The sequence below is a fragment of the Halichoerus grypus genome, chromosome 1 (assembly GCF_964656455.1).
Source record: "Halichoerus grypus chromosome 1, mHalGry1.hap1.1, whole genome shotgun sequence".
Lineage (NCBI taxonomy): Eukaryota > Metazoa > Chordata > Mammalia > Carnivora > Phocidae > Halichoerus > Halichoerus grypus.
The window spans coordinates 42,249,316-42,272,369 of record NC_135712.1 but is presented as its reverse complement, the minus strand read 5'-3'; the positions used below and the strand labels follow the sequence as shown (position 1 = coordinate 42,272,369).

Genomic DNA, 23,054 nt, shown 5'->3' with positions numbered 1-23,054 from the left:
ATTTTCATAGTTTGAGAATAGGCAAAGCTAATCTATTAGTAAGAGAAGTCAGAACAGTGGTTGCCTTTGGTGAGAGAAGCAAATGGATTCTAAGGAAGCACCAGGAATCTTTCTGGGGTGATAGAAATGTTCTCTATTCTGATAGGGTTGTGGGTTACACATGCCTTTGTAACTGTCAAAATTCCCTAAAACGTACATATGGCCTAGTACACACACATGTCGTTACAGATCCAGTGGCTCAACTTGTAGGTGGGGTGGGGGTAAGCTCCTCCAGCAATCATGGGATCTTCCTTCAGCTTCTCTGAATTCTAGGCCACATTCCTATGCAGCTCCATAACGAAATGCACCAGCTATTCTGCAGACCACCCACATCATTAAGATCAGATGCTCAGAGGTGATAGGAGACCTATGAAGGTTCTGGTGATAGAAAGACATGGTTCCTCTGTCCTTCTGGGTTATAGTCTGTCTTTGTTCTCCCCCACTTTGTGTGCTGGTTACTAGCCCTGGTTAACTTCAGGTCCCACACCAGAAGTAGGGGCACAATTATATAGAACTTCTACAGATTGTTTAACCAGCTCCCATGATTCAGCAAGATCTAATTCCTGTAAGATCCCTTACATCACTTAGATTCTTCTCTGACCAAACCGTGTCAGTCTGTAATACCTCTGCTCCTTATAGAATGAGACAATGTGTGTAATTAATTCTCAAGTCAAGGAGTTAAAATACATTCTTTGCTTCATCTTTCTAGATGTTTAGCAAGTTCCAATGCTTACATAATTATTTTCCAGTTTCTTTTTGATCAAACTGTCATTCATCCTTCTAGACTTACTTCAAAGTTCATATAACCTCTAAAACTTTCACTGACTTCCCATGGAATTCCTTCCTCTTGTTTTTCCCAAACAATAAATTTTCAGCTCCTTGAAAACATGGTTTATATTACATTCATTTTGCCTTGTTTATATATAGCACAACTGGAAAGTATGTTCTCAAAATATATTTATTAAATAGTGAATGAATGAATGCTACTTAATTAAAAGGTAGGTCAAGCAGAGAACTTTTCAGTGTAAAACAAAAGGAACATATTTCATTGCAACTAACACTCAAAAATTCTGAATAGTGGGATGGTTCAGTCGGTTAAGCGCCCAACTCTTGGTTTTGGCTCAGGTCATGATCTCAGGATCATGGGATCAAGCCTCGCATTGGGCTCCCTGCTCAGTTCTCTCTCTCCCTCTCCTCCTCCCCCCCATTCATGCTTTCTCTCTCTAAAATAAATAAATAAAATTAAAAAAAAGAAAATCCTGAATAGCGAACAGCTCAAGCAACCTACAACTCTCACGTTATAGAACAGATGGAAATGTTAGCGGCCAGAGGCTTTATTTGGGAAAAAAAAGAAATAATAAAGTTTTTGCCAACAAGTAATTTATAAATACGAGAAAGAAGATTTTTTTCCTTGCTAAACGGGTTGTGGATAAACTCCTAAAAGAAAGTAAAATAATCTGTTAATGAAGGTTACTACATAGCAATTGTGGTCTCAATTCTGATTGAGTGGAATAGTTTACTAACTTTTAGCAGGGAACTTGACTTTCCATAGGGAAAACCATGGTCACCACTTTAAAACTGAGATATGTGGTACTGTGATCTTGTGATTTATAATTTCATATATATATATATAAAATCATATATATATGGTCTTCATTCCTTTTTCTGGCACAGGGCTCCGAAAGCTTTGAAATTTCCTAAGAGATGAGGGTAACAAAGGTATCTTTTGTTGCACAAATCAGGTGAACTTTTGAACACCAACTAAGGGTGGGCACTGGTTTCCAGACGAACCAACATGTGACCAGGTTAGAACTTTCAGTCTCACCCTCCAAACCTCTAGGGAGGCATGAGGGGCTGAAGATTTAACAACTGCCAATAGCCAACAATTTAATCAGGCATGCCTATATAATAAAGCCTCCATAAAAACCCAGAAGGATAGGTCAGAGAGCTTGTGGGTTGGTGAACACGTGGAGAAGCTGGGACAGAGTAACATGCCCACAGAGTGCATGGAGGCTCTATGCCCTTTCCCATATACCTTGCATCTTTTCCATCTGGATATTCATCTGTATCCTTTATCATATTCTTTAATAGAATTGGTAAATGCAAGTAAATGTTTCTCTGAGTTCTGTGAGATGCTCTAGCAAATCAAAACCAACAAGTGGGTCATGGGAACCTCTGATTTATAGCCCATTGGTTAGAAGCAAGGTGACAAACATGGACTTGTGATTGGCTTCTGAAGTGTGGTGACAGCAGTCTTGCAGGACTGAACTCTTGACACTCCGGGTAGAGATTGTCAAGAACTGAGTTAAACTGTAGGACACCCAACTGGTATCACAGAGAACTACTTGGTGATGGTGGGGGAACCACCCCCACCACCACATTGGAATTGGTACCAGAACCCTTTTAGGCACCAAAAATGCCATTAAGACACATTTAAAAATGAAGGTTATCCTGACACTGTTTTTCTGGTAACATAAGAAATTTAAAAGAGAAAGTTAGTGTGGAAGGCAGGCAATCTGATTTAAAAGAAAGAAAATAAATCCAGTCTTTAAAAAAAAAAAAAATTAACCTAATTTGATGTACCAATAGAAATATTTTAATTACTACAAAATAATTTAACAAATAATAAAATGACAACTTTAGCCAATTGTTATGAGTTCACAAAGCTTATATGTCTAAATTGTTCCTTTTTTGTCCCCCCACCCCCAATCCTAAATGTTTAATTCCTCTACATTTTGTCTTTTTTTTCCTCTAAGTATTGCAGGGGTTTCTGTTTGATTTATTTTTCCTTACCATTCCATATTTTTTTTCCATGTTACATTGTTGGCTTCTAGTATTCATTTCAAATTTTTCTACTTTTGCTCCTTTTCAACAGTTCCTATTTCTTTCATTTTTCCATGGCCTGTTCTTTATCACTTCACCCTGTTTTTATCAGTTTACTATTTCTGCTGGTAAACAGCAGTCTGGCGAAGAAAGCAAATACTACTATTATGTACTATGACCAAAGAAAACATTAAGGTGAAAAGTTGAAGCTCATGTACAATCTATCAAATAAATGCAGATTCAAAATTAAATTTCAGGTACCATAAGAATCTAAAACACAGATATTTCTAAGTTGATAGTTACCCAGTGCTATCATCAGTTTTAAAAGTATTATTTTACAAGCCTTGAGGGTACCCTTCACTATGCTCGCAGTAAGTAATCAAATTTCTAGATATCAAACTGTTTATTATCAAAGAAGTTCTGTAAATTCAAGATAAAGAAACACGACCGACCGTGCTATTTTCAGAGATGCCATACCCAGCAGCTATTCCTTTGTCAGCCTAAGAAACAAAAACAATGCTGATAGTTATCTTCTCTCCACTGGCAGTAAGTTTTTACCTTGAAGAAGGAATATTTTTTATATGGTATTTTTATATATGGTAGAGCAGAGTGATAAATGATGCTAGCTACTCCTGAAATAGATTATAAGTGACAAGTTTTAACATATTTATTTCCAATTCTACTTGGAAATCTTATGTTTAGTATACTTTCCCACCAACAGTTAATACCTCATTAAGATTGGTATAGGAGGATGGCTTAGGGATTAAAAGCTCTCTGCTAAGACTGAATATAAGAAATGCAGATTTGTGTTGCTTAAGTTAGGAAGAGTGACAACAGATTACATTAGGCCTGCCTTTTCACAGGATCTTTAATCTACTATCAAATATTGTCTCTTCACTCATAAAGAAAAAGAACTAAAAAGCTTTCAAGAAAACCACCAGAATTACTTAATTTTGCCCATGGCAAATGTGCTTATAAATGAAAAGAGATTGCTTATTACTGATTTAAATGATTTTTTAAAGTTTTTTCAAACATTATTATTTTTTTTTTAAGTAACAAGAAATTTTCTTCAAATGACATCCCACAGGTTTAATGAGATGAAGATATCACACCTCTAGCTGGATCTGCTGTGATGAACTAAAAGGCTCTCCTGGTCATCCCTTTCCCTTCCCTCAAGATGGCTCCTACAACAATCCTACAAAATCCCTATGTCTTTACAGAGCAAAGTTTAAAAACCACTATCCTAAATAATTCTTTAGAAGTAAACAACAGGCTGATATAGCATATGTTCTCTGATCACATAAAAATTAAAGACTAATAAGATAACCAAAAAAATCCCCATATGTTTGGAAATAGGAAGCAAACTTACAATAAAAAAGATGAACAAAGTTAAATACTGGATCCTGAAAAGTCATAAAAATTTTACAAGCCTCAGGCAAGACTGATTAACAAAAATAAAACAGAGGACATCATTATAAATCCTGCAGACACTAAAAAGAGAATAAGGAGATACTATATACAACTTTATGTCAGTAAGTTTGTAGACTTGGATAAAATGGGAAAATTAGTCAAAAAACAAAACCCTCTTAAACTGGTTCAAAAAAAAAAAGAGAGAGAGAGAGAGAACTGTTAAGAGTCCTGTAATTGTGGGGTGCCTGGGTGGCTCAGCTTTATCAGTGGGGAACCTGCTTCCTGCTTCTCCCTCTGCCTGCCACTCCCCCTGCTTGTGCGTGCGCGCTCTCTCTCTCTGTGTCAAATAAATAAATAAAATCTTAAAAAAAAGAGTCCTGTAACTGTTAAAGAAACAACTAAATCAACGGTCAAAAATTTCCCCACAGAACTCCAGGTCCATTATGGCTTCAATTGCAGTTTCTGTCAAATAGTCAAGGGAAAAAAATAATTGCAATTTTCCATACACTGTTCCAGAGAACATAAATGAGAACCCACTCCTCAGTTCATTTTATGAAGCCAGCATAACCTTAATTCCAAACTCTAATAAGACTATTTCAAAAATGAAAAATTACAGGCCAGTTTCACTCATGAACACACATGAAAAAATCCTAAGCAAAATATCATACAGAATCCAGAAAAAATTACCTATATATTTCTACATATCACAGAATTATGAGGGGTTTTGTTAAAAATCCAAAAGAATCTATAAATTTTAAACTTAACAAATTTATCAATATTGTGAAATAGCAGGAAAATGTCAAAACTCTCTAAATTGATAGGTTTAATGTAATTCCAATCAAAATCCCTACAAGTATTTTATGAAACTTGAAAAGCTGAATATAAAATGTAAAGATGCAAAGGAATCGAAAATAGCCAACATACTCTTAACAAAAAAAAAAATGAAACAAACAAACAAAAGGGAATATTTGCACCTACATATTATGACATTAATGCTATGGTAATTAAGTTAGTGTAGCACTAGTTGGAGGATCTGTAAACAAAGCAATTGAATAAACAGAAATCAGACTGATGTTAATGTGGACATCTGATTTATGACAGAAGTAGCACTACAGAGTACCGGTAAATGGACAGACTTTTCAATAAATGCTGTTGCGGGGCACCTGGGTGGTTCAGTTGGTTAAGCGTGTGACTCTTGATTTCGGCTCAGGTCATGATCTCAGGGTCGTGAGATGGAGCCCTATGTGGGTCTCCGTGCTCAGCTGCGAGTCTACTAGAGATTCTCTCTCTCCCTCTGCCTCTTCCCCCATTCCCATGTGCTTTCTCTCTCTTTCTAAAAATAAATAAATACATCTTTAAAAAAATAAAATAAAAGCTGTTGGGACAATTAGGTATTCATGTGCAAGGTTAAAAAAAGGAAGGAAAACGGGAAGGAAGAAAAGAAAATAGATTCCTACCTTACACTACTAAACAAAAATTAGCTGAGATGTATTATAGACCTAAATGTAAAAGTTAAAAAATAAAGCTTCCAGAAAATAACACAAGAGATTATCTAAGTTATGGAAATATTTCTTAAACAGGACACAAAGAAGCATTCATCCTAAGGGAAGATAGAGATATAATATATTTAAAAAGCAATAACCTTTCTTTATAAAAACAAAAACAAAAAAACCAAAACACTAAAAAGAGTAAAAGGTAAGCCACCAAGCCACAATATGGAGAAGATATTGTACCACAAAGTCAAAAACTGTGAAGGGACTGATATTTATCTTGCTTGTAAGCTAAAAAGGTAGCATGCCAGTTTCAGGGATGTTGACAGAAGTCATGAAACTCCTAAATCAGTAATGATGGACGGTTAATTACTTACAAAATAATGGCAGCCACGTCAAACAAAATTTGAATCTGCCCTGTTTCACCACTGGTGCCCAGAATATAAAAGGCACTCAATAAATACTGAGAATACAATAAACAGAAAGAATACAGTTAGGGGAGAACTGTCACTATCCTTGCATCCTGTTTCTATGAAGGAGGAGGAGATTCTTCCTCCTCCACCTACAAGGCAGGGATAGGCATGTTGCTGGAGTAAACAATTCAAGACTCTCTCCACCTATTTACTTGAGCCTCTGCAAACAAGGAGAGAAGTAGCTAATGTAGTCAATGAACAGCATCCATTGTTATTATTTTTACTAATGAGTGGAACCAAAATGGAAAAATCACTATTCGTGGAACATCACAAACTCTCTTATTCTCCTGGAACTGCCTGAGCTCTGGCACAACAGGCCCTACCCTTTCACTTTTTTAATCATGTTTCCATGCACAGGATATAAAGGGGGAGGGCTCTTACTTACTGTCCAGAGCTGTCTGGATTAGCCGATTAAATTTCAAGATTTAGATGTGGGACTGGAATAAGGTTTCATCAGAGGCCCCTGGGTGGGGTTTAGGGGTGAGCTAACACAAAGGACTGGATTGTCAAATCAGATTCTCATGAGCCAGATATCTTAGCCATTATCAAGCTTTACTAATAATTTCAAATATACAAGCAATCAAGTGGCATAAAAGAGGCAGGGACATCCAATGTGGCTATCTCAGTCTTGCTTATAGCTCAGAATGTTTTCTAGCTCAGATAATAGATGAGTTCTCTAAGCAAAGTTCACAGGTCACCTCACACAATGGGGAGCATCTCCAATATATCTTAGGGAGTTGAATACTTGTATGACACTCTCCAGGAAGCTGGGCCTCATAAATCTAGATTCTAGGTTGTGTTTATCATGGCAATCCTAACCAGGGATAGTCTGCTCAAAGCATGCCATAAGTAAGAGTTCTCCTCTCAACAAAATTCATTAGTCTATTTACCAAGGAGGTCAGTTATCATCATGTTTAACTGGGTCACCCGCCTTCTTTCTTTCCATGGGACTGCCTCCCTAGAAATCAAGAGAAATGGATCACAGGCCAGCTGCTAACTCCTTCCCCAAAGAGTTATCAAACTCTTGCCTGGATCATTGAAAAGGCTGATATTTTAATCTCCACTAGGAGGTTTTTGTACCTATTTCTTGCATTAATGAGATCCTATCAGCAGAAAGTCTTTGATACTCCTAGCTACCTGAATACATGTGAATGAATGGAGTGATTTAATATGATGTAGCCATTTCAAAAGTATATTTTCAAATACTACTTATTAACATGTTCATAATAAATTAAATAGAAAAAGATAACAAATTATATACCACTATGATTTCTATTATTGTAATTACTATATGCAATCAAAGGAAGTAAGTCAATATAAATTTCTTTCAATGGATGGCTTATTTTTTTCTTTATATTTCTTTTTATATTTCAAATGCTGTATGAGACTACATTATTTCCATGTTAGGAAAAATTATTAGAATAAATATCTTTAGCTTAAATATTTATCTGCTGCTTATTTTGTTAAAATATAACTTGTAAACCCACACCCCATCCTTAACCTGACCAAAGCCTAGTGTCCCCACTCTTGCTACCTCTGTATTCTATTCTGTTACTACACGTTCTTGCCCCATGTTACGACAATTGCCCTGAGAACAAAAAGCATTTCGTATATATTTTAGTATCTGCAGTGCCTAGCAAAGTTCTGATGCAAAATACTTAATGTTGGATAAATTCATAAATGCTGATAAAATCTCATTTTCAAGATTTTATTTCATACTCTCAATCTATATTTGAGATATTTTTAATGTTGAAAATACAACAGCTACAAACTATGGATGTCTCCTCAACCTTTTACAATTTCATTTAATGTGAAGTATTTGGATCTGCACACTCTCATTAAAAAGAAGTGTGTACTTTGCCCAAATTACAGATTTTTAATCTGAGAACCTCTGACTCCTGCCATTTAACTTAAAGAAAAAAAGAAGAAAGAGGAGGAAGAAAAGTATTAGTAGTAGTAGCAGCAAGAGTAGTAGTATTAATAGTGGTTTGCTTTCGTTTTCTGGATTCCAAACATATGACTAAGCATATGATAGTATGCAAAGCTAAGTGAATTAGTTGACCTTTAAAAACAAATTATATACATAGCCAAAACAGTGGTGAAATCTTCCATTCTAATAGAACTGTATGTCCAAATATTTTTCCAACATGAACACATCAATATTTTGGTCACTATGATGATGAATGATGAAGACTCACGCTCCATAGTCACTAGGTATCCCTTATCTCAGCTCAAGAGCATGACAGGAATTGTTGGGGATTTTTTTTTTTTAATGTTTCTTTTAAAACACAGTTCTTGCTGTCAGAGCACCACTTTTTAAGGATAGTTATCTGGATGATTTATACAAATTTTCAAAATGTAACTGAATCATCTAAGCTTCCTTTTTCAATGGGTTCACAAATTGGATTTTACTTGTCAACTAGTGAGAAAAGAAAACCAGAAGGGGTCAGTATTTTAAATGTGATTGATTTTCTCTGAGGAAAGGGATGACATGATACATTACTGCAATAACATACCAATATTTTTGTTATAAATCATACTCTTCAGTTCGTGCTTTCCCACCTAAAAATCATGTAAACTTCTTTTGCACAAACACCATGGCCACTTTCTAAAAAGACTACATGTGTGTTATTTTCAGCATATTTTCTCACTCTGTTTTTCCTAATACATTTAAATTAAAATGAAGCAGAGAATCTGATTATGTAGTATGTACATACATAGTATGTAACAGAAATGACTGGTCTCAGAAATTATTTTGAGAAATAAAGTAAAGATATACTTTCAAATGGTACTCCATTAATAGAACTGGCTTATGTTCAATTATTCCTTATAATGTTGTCCCACATTCTTATCTTCTGAAATGGTTTTTGGGAAGATATGTGAGAGAGTTGTATATAATTTTATCTTCATGTTTTATAAGTTAAATAGAAGATTCTAATTTTTCCACTTCTGTATGGATAAATCAAAGAGTCCTCAATAAGTGTACAATGAACTCATATGCTTTGGAATCTCTCTCCTGTCATCATTGTGTCTTCCAAGAAGCTTTCCATGGTAAAAAGAAAAATCAGGTTAGATTACTCTTTTCATGATTATAAACATATATTAATTTTTAAAAGAATTTTAAAAGACTTACATATCTACTAACATTACTCTTTTTCAAAAATATGTAACATCAACAAACTTCTATTATGTTAAAGTATTGAGATGCCTGGGTGGCTCAATCGGTTAAGCATCTGCCTTTGGCTCAGGTCATGATCTCAGGGTCCAGGGATTGAGCCCCACATCAGGCTCCTTGCTCAGCAGGGAGTCTGCTTCTCCCTTTCCCTCTGCCCTTCCCCTGCTCTGTGTGCACTCTCTCTCTCTTAAATAATAAAATCTTTAATAATAAAGTATCAATTTTAAGTATCACATTCATAAAAACGTGTTAAGAGTAATATTTGGTTGTACAGTATTGTGTGTTTTCAAAAGCTAAAACTGTGAACACTATGCAGACTGCCTAATTAATATAAATATGAAAAATTTCTGGTGAGGTAAATGAATATACAGCCACAGAGGGCATAAAGTATCTTTGAGTACCGTATCTGTCAGCTGACAAATGCAAATACTAGTCTTCAACAAAACAGTACAAAAAGTTTTCTTTATTTGCCTCTCAATTATCCATTCCACTCCTTTTCTCCCTTCTGAGTGCCATCATCTGTCCACAATATCAAGCTAGGCAATATTTGCTTTCTTGCTTTCTAATTGCTCTTTGCAAATGAAAATAAGGATCTACTATCAATCCTTTATACTTTTGAGTAAAACTCACACATCAATATATTTACTTTCTTGCCTATGTTTGCATTTGAAACCTTTCATTTCTTATTGTGGAATAAAAGGATTACCTTTTGTTAAAGGAAGGTAAGACAATAACTAGGTGAGAAAGATTCCAAAGAAAGTAGAAGAAATTTCTTTGTATGTGGCACGGTGAGTGATAGAGCTATCCCTGATGAGAAAATTACTATTACTATATATTTCATTTTCTAGGGTCAAGGACAGGAGGTAAAAGAGAAATTGTGGCTGGCATTATCATTTTTTCCTTCATCTTTTCAACTCCCAGACTTGTAGATGTCAGGGAATTAGAACCATTCTCTGTGCCTATAGCTTGGGTGTCCTACTCTTTCCCCATTATCATCATAACCACACAACCAAGGGACCCAAAGTTTCAACTACTTTATTTAGGTGGCTCCCAAATCTCTCACACAGACCAAGCATCAGAGACAGGAAATGGAGAGTAGCTGCTCAAGGAAAAGAATAGGAGATGGCTGGGGTGATGGTCTTCCCCGTCTGATTACATAAAAATCTACACCTGTAGTGAGTGAGATGTCAGTTTTGCACCTTGTTAATATGCTACTAAAATGATGTAATGCTAAAGCCATTCCTTTTGGAAAATAAGATGATGGGAGAGTGGAGTGGCCACTAAGGAAGAGGCATAGTTGTTAGGGCATAAGTAGGTGCCTATGTGAGGTTTATATAAATGCATGACCTTTACAACGAGGACTGAAATGCTAAATGAAGTTAAGAGAAATGTATCAATTGGAGGAAAAAAACTAAACTGAAACTAAAACCATGCTTTGGTTATATAAAAGCAATACAAATCAAAATAAATTACAGAAATGCTTTATGTTTATGTCTAATTACTATGCAGCACAACAGTGATTATATCATCTTTGGCAGATTAACTTTGCTATAATTTTTTTTTGGTGCCAATTAAATAGTTTTATTTAAGACATTGCATTTTCCACTTAACAATACAGTGTTTATAAATGCAATGCTTATTTCCTTTCCCTGTGCACGTATTCCATATTCAAGTATCAAGAATGCCCAGTTTATTTACTATAGCAGCTCAACATTAAAACTGCCATGGAATTTGCTACAAATTTGGGTCCTTCGAATATTTTGTGTGGAACAATGCTAGACCTATTCTCAGGTTGGCTTAATCAACCTCTTCGATGGTGGGTCCAGAGGAGGCACCACCAGAGGGAGCAGCTCCACCACCAGGGAAGCCTCCAGGCATTCCTCCTGGCATGCCCCCTGCACTCTGGTACAGTTTGGTAATGACAGGATTGCAGACTTTCTCCAGCTCTTTCTGCTGGTGTTCAAATTCTTCCTTCTCTGCAGTCTGGTTCTTATCAAGCCAATTGATGATTTCATTGCACTTGTCAAGAATCTTCTGATTGTCCTCATCATTGATCTTGCCCTGAATTTTTTCATCTTCAACAGTTGCTTTCATCTTGCCCTGAAGTTTTTCATCTTCAACAGTTGCTTCAACCGTTGAATGCATAAGACTCAAGTGAATTCTTGGAAGACAGCTTGTCCTGCTGTTTCTCATCTTCAGCTTTGTACTTCTCTGCTTCCTGGACCATGCGCTCAATGTCTTCCTTGCTCAAGCGGCCCTTGTCATTAGTGATGGTAATCTTGTTCTCTTTTCTTGTGCTCTTATCCACAGCAGAGACACGAAGGATACCATTAGCATCAATATCAAAAGTGACTTCAATCTGAGGAACGCCACGAGGAGCAAGAGATACGTCTGTGAGTTCGAACTTGCCAAGTAGGTTGTTATCCTTGGTCATGGCACACTCACCTTCATACACTTGAATAAGCACACCAGGCTGGTTGTCAGAGTAGGTAGTGAAGGTTTGTGTCTGTTTGGTAGGAATGGTAAAATTACGCTTGATGAGAACAGTCATGACTCCTCCAGCAGTTTCAGTGCCAAGAGAAAGTGGAGTGACATCCAAGAGCAGCAAATCTTGAACATTTTCAGATTTGTCTCCAGAAAGGATGGCTGCCTGGACAGCTGCACCATAAGCAACAGCCTCATCAGGGTTGATGCTCTTATTCAGTTCTTTCCCATTGAAGAAATCCTGTAGAAGTTTCTGAATCTTGGGGATACGGGTAGAACCACCCACCAGGACAATATCGTGGATCTGAGATTTGTCTAGCTTGGCATCCCAAAGGGCTTTCTCTACAGGGTCCAGGGTGCCACAGAACAGATCAGCATTTAATTCTTCAAACCAGGCACGAGTAATAGAGGTATAGAAGCCCATTCCTTCATATAGAGAATCAATCTCAATACTGGCCTGTGTGCTGGAAGAAAGGGCACGCTTAGCACATTCACAAGCAGTATGGAGCGACGAACTGCCCTCTTGTTTTCACTGATGTCCTTCTTATGTTTGCGCTTGAACTCTACAATAAAATGGTTGACCATTCTGTTGTCAAAGTCTTCTCCACCTAAGTGGGTGTCTCCAACTGTGGATTTGATCTCAAAGATCCCATCTTCAATAGTAAGGATTGACACATCAAAAGTGCCACCTCCTAAGTCAAAGATCAGCACATTCCTTTCAGCACCAACCTTCTTGTCTAAGCCATGAGCAATAGCAGCAGCAGTTGGCTCGTTGATGATTCGAAGTACACTGAGACCAGCAATAGTTCCAGCATCTTTGGTAGCCTGACGCTGAGAGTCACTGAAGCATGCAGGTACTGCGACAACTGCACTGGTAACAGTCTTCCCAAGGTAGGCCTCTGCAATTTCCTTCATCTTCATCAAAACCATAGAGGACACCTCCTCTGGATAGAAACTTTTTGTCTCTCCCTTGTATTCTACTTGGACCTTGGGCCTGCCAGCATCATTCACCACCATAAAAGGCCAATGCTTCATATCAGACTGGACAACAGCATCATCAAATCTACGTCCAATCAGGCATTTGGCATCAAAAACTGTGTTGGTGGGGTTCATCGCAACTTGATTCTTTGCAGCATCACCAATCAATCATTCGGTGTCCGTGAAGGCGACATAACTTGGAGTGGTTCGGTTTCCCTGATCATTGGCAATTATTTCCACTTTCCCGTGCTGGAAGACACCCACGCAAGAGTAGGTGGTGCCAAGATCAATGCCAACTGCCGGTCCCTTAGACATGGTTGCTTCTGTGTGGGCCTGGCTCGGCTTGAGAAGAAAACAGCTGTCTGGTGATCTAGCCCAGCATTCAATGAGAGTAACTTTGCTATAAATTTAATTACAGATTTAAATTCTAAATACTCAGCCCTTCTAATTTAGTGTTTTAAAACAATTATTTGCTGACCTCCTTCTACATACCAGACACCAAATTATGTATTAGCAGTAAAAACAGTAAGACTATCCCTGTTCCCATGGGGCTTATAACAGTCTTGTTGAAGAGAGAGATAAGTACTAGGCAAATGTTAAGCAAAGAAACTGACAATATATTTTTAAATGAAAGTAAGGACATGAAGGGAATATCAATCCCTGACCTCTTCTTATTGAAGCCTTACCCTACACTCCCTAGTCAGAGCTAATTTCTAATGAATCCAGAGTTAGCCAAGAGAAAGGGGAGAATGAGTAAGAAGAACCCTCAATCAAAAGGAACAGGAAATGCCCTGGCCTCAGAAATGACATTGTAAGGTGAGTTTGAAGAACTGCTCCAGTAGAACACAAAGCAAGAGAAGTCCTGAGACAATGAGGCAAATGAAGTAAGAAGGAACCATATCCAAAGACGGCTTGAATATCATACTAAGGAATTTGAAATCTTAATGGTAATGGGAACCACTGCAGAATTTTAAAAAGGAGAATGACATAATCAGATTTACATTTCAGATCAGATTTGCTTTACTGTGAAGAGTGAAGTGAAGCTCACACCTGGAGACATGCAGGGCAGTTAGGAGCCAGTTACAAGGATTCAGATGACAGATGCTGGTGGCTCAGGTTAGACTATTCAGGATGGATAGAACTGGATGGACTTGAAAAATACGGAACAGGTACAACTGAAACATCTTAGCAATTGACTGAGTACAAGAGAAAGGGGGGTTGGAGGTGGATTTCTGACTTAGGCAAATGTATGATGGTATGGAAATTACTGAGATACAAAAGAGAAAAAGAGAGGTAGATTAGTGGGGTTTCTATTTGATTTTTTGTTGTGTTGATTTTGGGGGGGACAGAATAGCATTTGAAATTATGAGTTCTTCTCTTGACAAACTGAGTTTTATGTGTCCAAGGGGCTTCCAAATGGAGATATGTCAGAGATAACTGAATATATAGGTCTGAGGCTAGGGAGAAAGATCTGAGCTTAGATACATACTTGGGAGGTAGCGTCTTGTATCAGTTGAAGCCATCAGATAAATAGAGAAGAGAGCAAACATCAGCAGCCTAAGGAAACCCAGAAATTATGGGATGAGCTGGTTAAGGGTAAATTAAGAAAATAAGTAGGAAGAAAACCAGGAAAGCATATGATCACAAAAATCAAGGGAAGAGAATACTATGAGAGAGAACAAGCAGGGGTGCCTGAGTGGCACAGTTGGTTAAGTCTCCGACTCTTGGTTTCAGCTCAAGTCGTGATCTCAGGGTTGTGAGATCGAGCCCTGTGTGGGACTCTGTGCTCAGCATGAAGTCTGCTTAAGACTCTCTCTCTCCCTCTGCCCTCCCCGCAAATAAATCTTAAAAAAAAAAAAAAAGAGGGAACATGCAGTCAATAAAGTCAAATGCAATAGAAAGTATAAACTGGTATAGCTATTTTAGAGAACAATATATCTAAAATGTTTGATTCTCAATTCCACTTCTTGATATTTAATCAAGAAAAATGTTAGGATCATGTCCAATGAGACAAAGGATGGTTTGTAAAAGTAAAAAAAAAAAAAAAAAAAAAGAAGGAAATAATATAAGTATTCAAAAAATAGAGGATTAAATAGAATATGATAGATTGATTCTATTTAATATTTCACAAAAGTTGAAGAGAACAAAGTAAATCTATAAGGAAAAAACTAAGAAAAATTAAGTACAAAAAAAGCAAGTTTCAGAACAATATATACACAGTGATAGCAATTATTTTTAAATGAATTTCTCTATGCACACATAATTGTAAAAATCGCTAGAGAAAAAGTTTGGAAATTTTTTTGATTTGGTAAGTCCACACAAGTCCACTAAACAAGTCCAACAGATAACTCAGTAAAGAAAGCTGGTATTTGGTTGGGTCCATGGCCAAGAGGGCCTTTTGCTTCATTTTTATTATTTGAGCTTTTTACAATGAAAATGTTTCCTTGTAATAGTTATATAATAAAATAGATTTTTAAAATGCTATCAAGAGATCAAGTAAAATTAAAACTGAAAAATATTTGCCAATTTAATAGATCTTTAGTAACCTTAACAAGCATAAATTTGGAAGAATAAAGGGAAAAGAAAATAGATTACAATGAACTGAGACAAAATGGGAGGAAAAGCAACAGAATATAAAACACAGAAAGCTTGGTAATGAACAGGAAGAAAAAGAAGTGAAGGGAGGATTTTTCATGAGAGAGAAAGAAAAATGATATTCTCAGAAAGCCTGGTTGCTTAATCACAGTTTAAAAAAAAAATTAGACGTCACAAAGCTAATAACCCATCATAAAACTTATTGTCTGTTACAAGGTGTAAGGTTAACAATGGCAAGGCCCAGAGTAGCTGGAATAATTAACTAAGAAGCCAGATCGAGAAAATTTAGGTGAGAAAGAAGTCTTATAGCAGGATCTATGCAACATGCCAAAGCTAATAATCCAAAAGGTAGAAGGGGAAAGGTGGTATAAAATTCTCAAAATATCTTAGGGTTTAGTAGATGAAAGGCTGACACTGGAAGCATATAAATAGTTTAAATGCCAGATGAGTAACGTTTAGAAGAACCCTCTGGTAGGTACTACCTAGAACAGCCATATGAGCTGATTTCATAATCTGGTACAAGAACAAGACTACATATTAGTTGGTTGTACTACTTAGGTAATGGCATGTATTGATTGCTGTGTATCAATCAGAAATTGGAAGTAAACCACGTTGTCAGAAGTGCATAAAAAATGTTAATCATTATCATTCCACATGTAAGAGGTAACAAGTGATAATACATCATTAAGTTATATTTTAAAATATTCCAGAGAATTTTTGTTCTGCATTGAACAACAGGAATTACTTGGGAGTAGAGTATAAGTAGAAATCTCTTTTGAAACCAGGACAGAATGTCCCAAAATGCCTCTGTTCATAAGAAAACCAGGTATCTCTTGGTGGTCACATGCTTCTGGAAAATTCTTCAAGGGGAGGTAAGTGCTAACAATGAACTACAACTTCCTAGGAGGCTGACTCATCCAAAACAATGTATCCATTACCAAAAACATACATCTTGGTCCAAAGCTACTATTATGGGGGACTGTTCAGGTTCTGGTGAAAGAATAGGGTGCTGAACACTAGGTTTGAGACGGTCCTGATAGGCAAACAACTTTAAACCACAGTAAAATCATATGTATCCTTTAAAAGACAATGCACAGCAATAGTACATTTCATTGAGGGGGTGGGGGAGGGGGCAGTGGGGTCTTACAGCATGAGAGCTGAAAGGAAAGAGGTTAAGAATTTTCTGGATACAGCCTTTGGAGGAATAATTATCAACACCTACACAGAAAACCCTCCATTTGGGGAATCCCGTGTCATGATTTGTCATGCCTATTTAAATTACATTAGAAACCAGAGTAACTTTTGTATTAATAGCCCTCACCTTAAGAGTTCTACCTGCAGAACAGGCAAATTCCTCCTTTGGCTTATCCTACAGGCTGCCTTCTGAGAATCAGAAGAGAACAACCAACTTCGATCATTTGAACACGGAGCATCAACTAACACCTAGAGAAAAAAAGGATATATAATGCAAACATGCACTGAAAATATAGTCTCAGATGTAAAATACATGGAGAAGCTATGTAAAACATGACAATAAGCAGCTAGTAAGTAAAGACATTTCTTTTAAAACCAAAAATATACTATGGTAAATTCTTCATGACATTTCTTCACTAATACTTTACAGGAAAATTTCCTGTGCACTTTCAGTGTTTGGTTTTTTGGCAGGGAGAGGGAACAGGAGGACTAAAAGTCTACTAATGTCTACTCATATTTCATATTCTTGATGACTATAGCAAAAACTTTTACAAAAGTTACTTGTTTTAAACAGACATTCTATATTTCTGGATTCTCAGCATTTATTTTTGAGAACTAATATTTCAATTTTGGTTTGCTGAAATGTTCTTTTTCTTCAACTGTCATACTCTGATATGAAATGTTACCGAATTAAAGCAATTATATAGTGTACATGTTTGTGCATTGACCCAAGTAACATCTGATCTTTTCCTGAGTATCTCTGAAGCACCTGGAAATAAAAAACATTCAATGGGGCGCCTGGGTGGCTCAGTCGTTAAGCGTCTGCCTTCAGCTCAGGTCATGATCCCAGGGTTCTGGGACCGAGCCCCGCATCGGGCTCCCTGCTCCTCGGGAAGCCTGCTTCTCCCTCTCCCACTCCCCCTGCTTGTGTTCCCTCTCTTGCTGTCATTCCCTCTGTCAAATAAATACATAATATCTTAAAAAAAAAAAAAATTCAATAATCCCCAATCCCAATGTTACTACCGCTTCCTTTGAACCATGCTGACCATCAAATGAAAACTGCTTCCTTGTTCACTTTATCAAAATTTCCCAGAGTACTGAGAAATTGTATCAGGCTATGTCTGGAAGCAGATGGAAGACAACAACAACAAAGCAACATAACAGTGGTATCACTGGGAGCCCATCAGTTTGTCACAATGTAATAACTATACCTTGTCAAACATTTCAGGCTGGGCATCTCCCATTTCTCTGCCATCCAATTCAGACACTTTAATTACGTTTACCAAAGGCTGTGGGATGAAAGATTCTAATGTCTGCCTCAGCCACCTCAATCTCAGACTATCGTGTTCATTACAGTGAAGGTAACCTAAACATAAAGGATTAAAAAGTTTTAAAATGAATGCAATGGAATTGTTAAATTTCCACTTTTGATCAAATAAATTTCAGAAAGAAATCAATTCATCATAATTATGCAGAAATAGGGCACAGAGGTAAATATAATGATCTTAAGTTTTAAAAACAGCAATACACACACACACACACACACACAAAACATTCACAACAGTCTTGCCTACATAGCCTGTCAGAAGCTCTGACCATTTATTCATTCAAATTTAATTATGGATTCCTAAAGATATGCTATACAACCAATACCTCATGGTATTAGTAAGACATCGCTCAAAGTATGAACTGTCATAATTCCCATAACTGGGAAGTTACTTAGCTCTCAAGAGTCTGTTTCCCAAATTGAGGGTTGCTGGAGGGGAGGGGGGTGGGGGGATGGGGTAACAAGGTGGTAACAAGGAGGGCACGTGATATAGTGAATACTGGGTGTTATATACAACTAATCAATCACTGAACTCCACCTCTGAAACTAATAATACACTATATGTTAATAAAAAATGTTCATGACTTCATAAAAAAAAGTCTCCGTTTCCTTATGTGTAAAATGGGGATTGTACCTAGTAAAAGGATTCAGAACATGCCTCTCCAAAATATGCCACTTTGGCATGTTGATAGTATTTTGAGCAAAAGGCACTTGAATAATAGCAGATGCAGGAAGGGCATTTTTACCTTCCTTTTTTTTCCTAAAAGGAGATGAAATCCCGTATGAAAAGTACTCTCCCTACACCAGAAGGAAAGAAATATTCTTATCACCAGAGATGGTGAGTCAGGGCCAAGAGAAATCTGTACAAACAGACCTTATTAAAAATTCTTCCTGGGGCGCCTGGGTGGCTCAGTCAGTTAAGCGGCTGCCATCGGCTCAAGTCATGATCCCAGAGTCCAGGGATGGAGCCCCGCGTCGGGCTCCCTGCTCAGCAGGGAGCCTGCTTCTCCCTCTGCTCCTCACCTTGCTCACTCTGTTTTACTTTCTCAAATAAATAAATAAATAAAATCTTAAAAAAAAAATTCTCCCTGTCTTCTCCCCCACATATTTTAGTTATTTTCCACAACTGGCACTCTATGTTCAACCTAGTATACAAGCACTTAACGATTGGCCACTTTTGTGGATCTTCCACATTCACATTGGGCAGGTGTAGGAGTTGTCCTGGCTTAAAAGCTTCATGTCCCACAGAAGACACCTCTTCTAACAACTTCATAGGCACAGCTTTCAGGATCCCCATGAGGATGCCCAAGTTACAAGAGGACTGCCCAGTAACAAGAATCAATGCACTCAGGAAGACCCAATCAGGGCATCCCTATTGGGTCTCTGGGGCTTATTTAATCTTTCTCCCAGTGCACATGCATTTTTACCCACCAGGGTCTTTTTTATCATGAGTAATGTTGCCTGGAAACGTAGTGACAATCTGTCAGGTTACCAGGGAAACAAAGCTAGAGAACTACATGAAGGTGAAATTGTAATGTAGAGGGGGAAATATTTTTGTAAACCCTTTGCTCAAATATATATGTATAAATATATATACATCTACATATCTCTCTCTCTCTATATATATATATCTATACATGTGTTGTTTTCTCTGATTGTCAATCCATGATTAAAAACATTTAATGACTTCCTATCATACAGTAAAATTCAAACTATTGATTTATTTCAAGGTCTGTGATAATGAGACCTCAAGACAACCTTTCAATTTTAACCTCCCACTGTTTTACCAACATACTCTGTGCTCCACCAAATCTGACTGACTTGTCCACTTCTCATACATACTTTGAACCACTTCTATAGTACTTAACCATATTTTACCACAAGAGATGTTCATGTGCATTGCTTACCCTTTCTACTATCACCACACCACAATTTCTATATGGAAGGCACTTAGGAGATGGCATCAATTTTTTAGGGGGTTAAAGGAATAAGAAATCACTTTAAAGCTACATTTACACAGGTAGTATACTCTTTTTTAATTTAGTTTATGTGTTTACTTCAGGGGCTTTTAGAGGATTTGCTAATGCAGCTTACGGACAGTTGTCTAAAAACCTAAAATCACTAGAAAATGACCTAAGGCAAAAGTTAATGTTATGGAGGAGGTGCAACCACAGGGAAACTAGAGTGAAAGAAAAAAGGAAGTAAATCATACAAAGATGGAGCACAAATATAAAAGGGGTTGTAATCAAGCTGGCTACAGCACTGGTCAGTCTCTCAGGATATGTCCATAGTCTGAAATTGCTAAGCCTTGGAAGAAACTATGGGGTTTAGTGGAGTAAGGAGGAAGAACAAGTAATCTGCTGTCATCTTCCTGTCTCCTGCCTCTCATTGGTTAAAGTCCATTCCAAGAGTTGATAACTTCCACACAGTTCAGGTTTGTGCTATCTGGCCCCTACAGGCAAGCCAGAGTCCCAAGGCCAGTAACAGCAACCATTCAAGTGTGGTGATTTTTGCTTGTAAGCTGGAAGCTATCTGGAGGCTCCTCAATTTGTGGCAGTAGTAACAGCAGCAGCAGATAACTGCAGGAACAGCATGAATCTTTTCTAGGGTTTCTCCAATCTGGAAACAATTCAAGGGTCTCAAGCCTTTAAGGAATGGGAGTAAAGGTGAAGCCAAAGACATATGTGGTGGAGCATAAACTGGGACCAAGAAAGCTCCCCAAAGTCACACCTTGTCCCCATCAGACACTAAGAGACTCAAAGGAAAGACCTGTGTCTTAATTATTTTTCATTCCACTTCTCCCTTTTTCTGGTTTAAATATTTTATATTCCATTTCTATTATTTTTAACATGCATATATAAACTTAAAATTTTTAACATGCATATGTAAAAAAAATATAAGGTTAGTCAACCTTACCATTTTCCCTAAAAGATGTAAGAATCTTTTAATTCTCCCTCCCAAACTAGATGCTGTTACTGTATATTTGGGCTTACATTTTTTAACTGCACAAAACATTATCATCATTGTCTTCTATAGTCAATGACTTTTAGATTTACCCATATATTTCCCATCTTCTTTGTTCTTCATTTCTTCTTGTTATCTTTTATCATCCATCTACAATGGCTTTCCTTTTTCCTGAAACACATCTTTCAGAATCATTGGTGACAAACTTATATTCTCTCTTTTTGTCTAAAAAAAAACACGTCCATTTCACTTTCATTTTTCAGGGATATCTTGGTGAATATACTTCTGGATTTATAGTCATCTTTTCTTAGGACACTGAAAACATCATTCCTCTGAATGCTAGTTTCCACTGTTACCCTCAAAGGTCAATCCTCATTCTATTATCTTTTGGAGGTAAACTATCTGTCCTCTCTGGCTGCTATTAAGATCTTCTCTTTATTTTCAATGTTCTGCAACTTCACTATAATGGTCTACACTGGCTTAGCTGTGCTCACACAATTTCAGAGGGTATTTCCATTTCTCCTCCATCATCAAAGTTGAAAATAGACAGTTTTCCTTTCAGTTCCTTGGGATAGGACAATTTCTTCTTAGTTTACCTTACATGGAGGGTATACCATTTTATAATCTCAGCTTTCTTTAAGTTAACCTCCTAGTAGATTATCTCTTGGGCAAGCTCTGGCTTTGTCTTTTATTCCCACATTTTCATGAAGCAATGAAAATCAACATGCAAGTTTTTCAGGTTAAGCAACTGCTCACAAGTGAAAAGCTAGCTTTGATGCTCAACTGATCTTCTAGGTTCCCATTATCTCTTAGATTTTGGTCACTGAATATTTGGACATCACCAATGCATTTAAAGATTCTGTTTTTAATATTATATCCTACATTTTTTAGTTGTTTTCAGCAGGAGGGTTGGTTAGGAGACCTACTTTGTCATTCTACAATGAACCAAAATCTTAGTTATTTCTGCATCTTTCACAGTTCCACACCTACCATCCAAAGCCTTGCACACGTAGTACGTGCTCACTAATGTGGCTGAGTTGATTTGAAACATGGCATTATAATAAAGAATATTTAAACTGTTAAAACTGAAAATCAGGTCAGCTTTTCATTAAATTACAGCTTTAGTCAAGATTCTTAATTCAGCATTTTAAAATAACTTCATTAAAATACAGCTTTATGTTATATTGTTGTTTGGCCTAGATGTAGATTTTATTTGAAATTGTCTTAGACTGGTTAACCTTTTCAAAATATGTAATATAAGACATCACAACCCAAGTTTCATATATATACGAAGACTTACTACATTGAAAAAGAATTAACTTCATGTTTAAATCGTCAAAAATAAACCAAATCTTGGTATTTCTTCATCTAAGCAGGAAAGGGAGTGAATTTAAAAAATATATGAAAAAGTCATTGAGGCTTTACATCTGTGTAAGGCAGCCTTTGGTCCATGGAAAGAAATTGGGCTACTAGTTTCATTCGTTTATTTATTTTGGTGCAACTAACTTGGAAAAAACTCAATTCTGCCTATTTTCAGTTCTGTTAATTACTCCTTACTTAATTATCTAAGGAACACAGTGTGACTATCACTGATGCCATAATTATGATTATGATTATAATTATGATTATGAGGAATTATATGCCCCCCAATGTAAAAATTGGAATAATGATACTGTCCATATATTAGAAGTGATATGAAGGCACAATTATAACACAACTCCTACCATTTCCATCATCTTATCTAAAATAAACAACAGCATCTCCATTTATAAAAACCATCAAATAAACAAAAACTAGACAGAACTGATGCTGAACCCTGTCTTACCAAGCTATAAGTAATATTTACCCACGGAAATCTGAAATAATTTTTTAAAAAGTCTTATTAATTAGGAAAATAATTTATGATGTTGGTTGACTCATTACTTTTAACAAATATTTATAAAAATGTACATTTACATATATTTCATCATTTTTATACTAATAATGGTAATGATAAGTTACTTCCAAAAAACTTTTTAAAAAGTCTTTTAGAATTGCATTATCTAGGGGAGCCTGGGTGGCTCAGTTGGTTAAGCATCTGCCTTCGGCTCAGGTCATGATCC

The 23,054-nt window shown here is 36.7% G+C and overlaps 2 protein-coding genes across 3 annotated transcripts in view; both read right to left on the bottom strand.

Moving 5' to 3' along the window:
* NSUN3 (NOP2/Sun RNA methyltransferase 3) overlaps nucleotides 1-23,054 on the bottom strand; it is a 51,593-nt gene that overhangs the window by 16,509 nt on the left and 12,030 nt on the right. For both annotated transcript variants that reach the window (XM_036097329.2, XM_036097330.2), the window contains exons 4-5: nucleotides 17,873-18,027; nucleotides 16,789-16,910 (exon numbers count right to left, since the gene is read on the bottom strand). In XM_036097329.2, the coding sequence (XP_035953222.1) occupies nucleotides 16,789-16,910; nucleotides 17,873-18,027 (277 nt within the window). The remainder of the gene's footprint in view (nucleotides 1-16,788; nucleotides 16,911-17,872; nucleotides 18,028-23,054) is intronic.
* LOC118539023 (heat shock cognate 71 kDa protein-like) lies at nucleotides 10,965-13,257 on the bottom strand. The gene is given in 3 exon segments (XM_036097328.2): nucleotides 10,965-11,504; nucleotides 11,545-12,401; nucleotides 12,404-13,257. Coding segments are annotated over 3 exon segments (1,938 nt in total). The 5' UTR covers nucleotides 13,188-13,257; the 3' UTR covers nucleotides 10,965-11,207.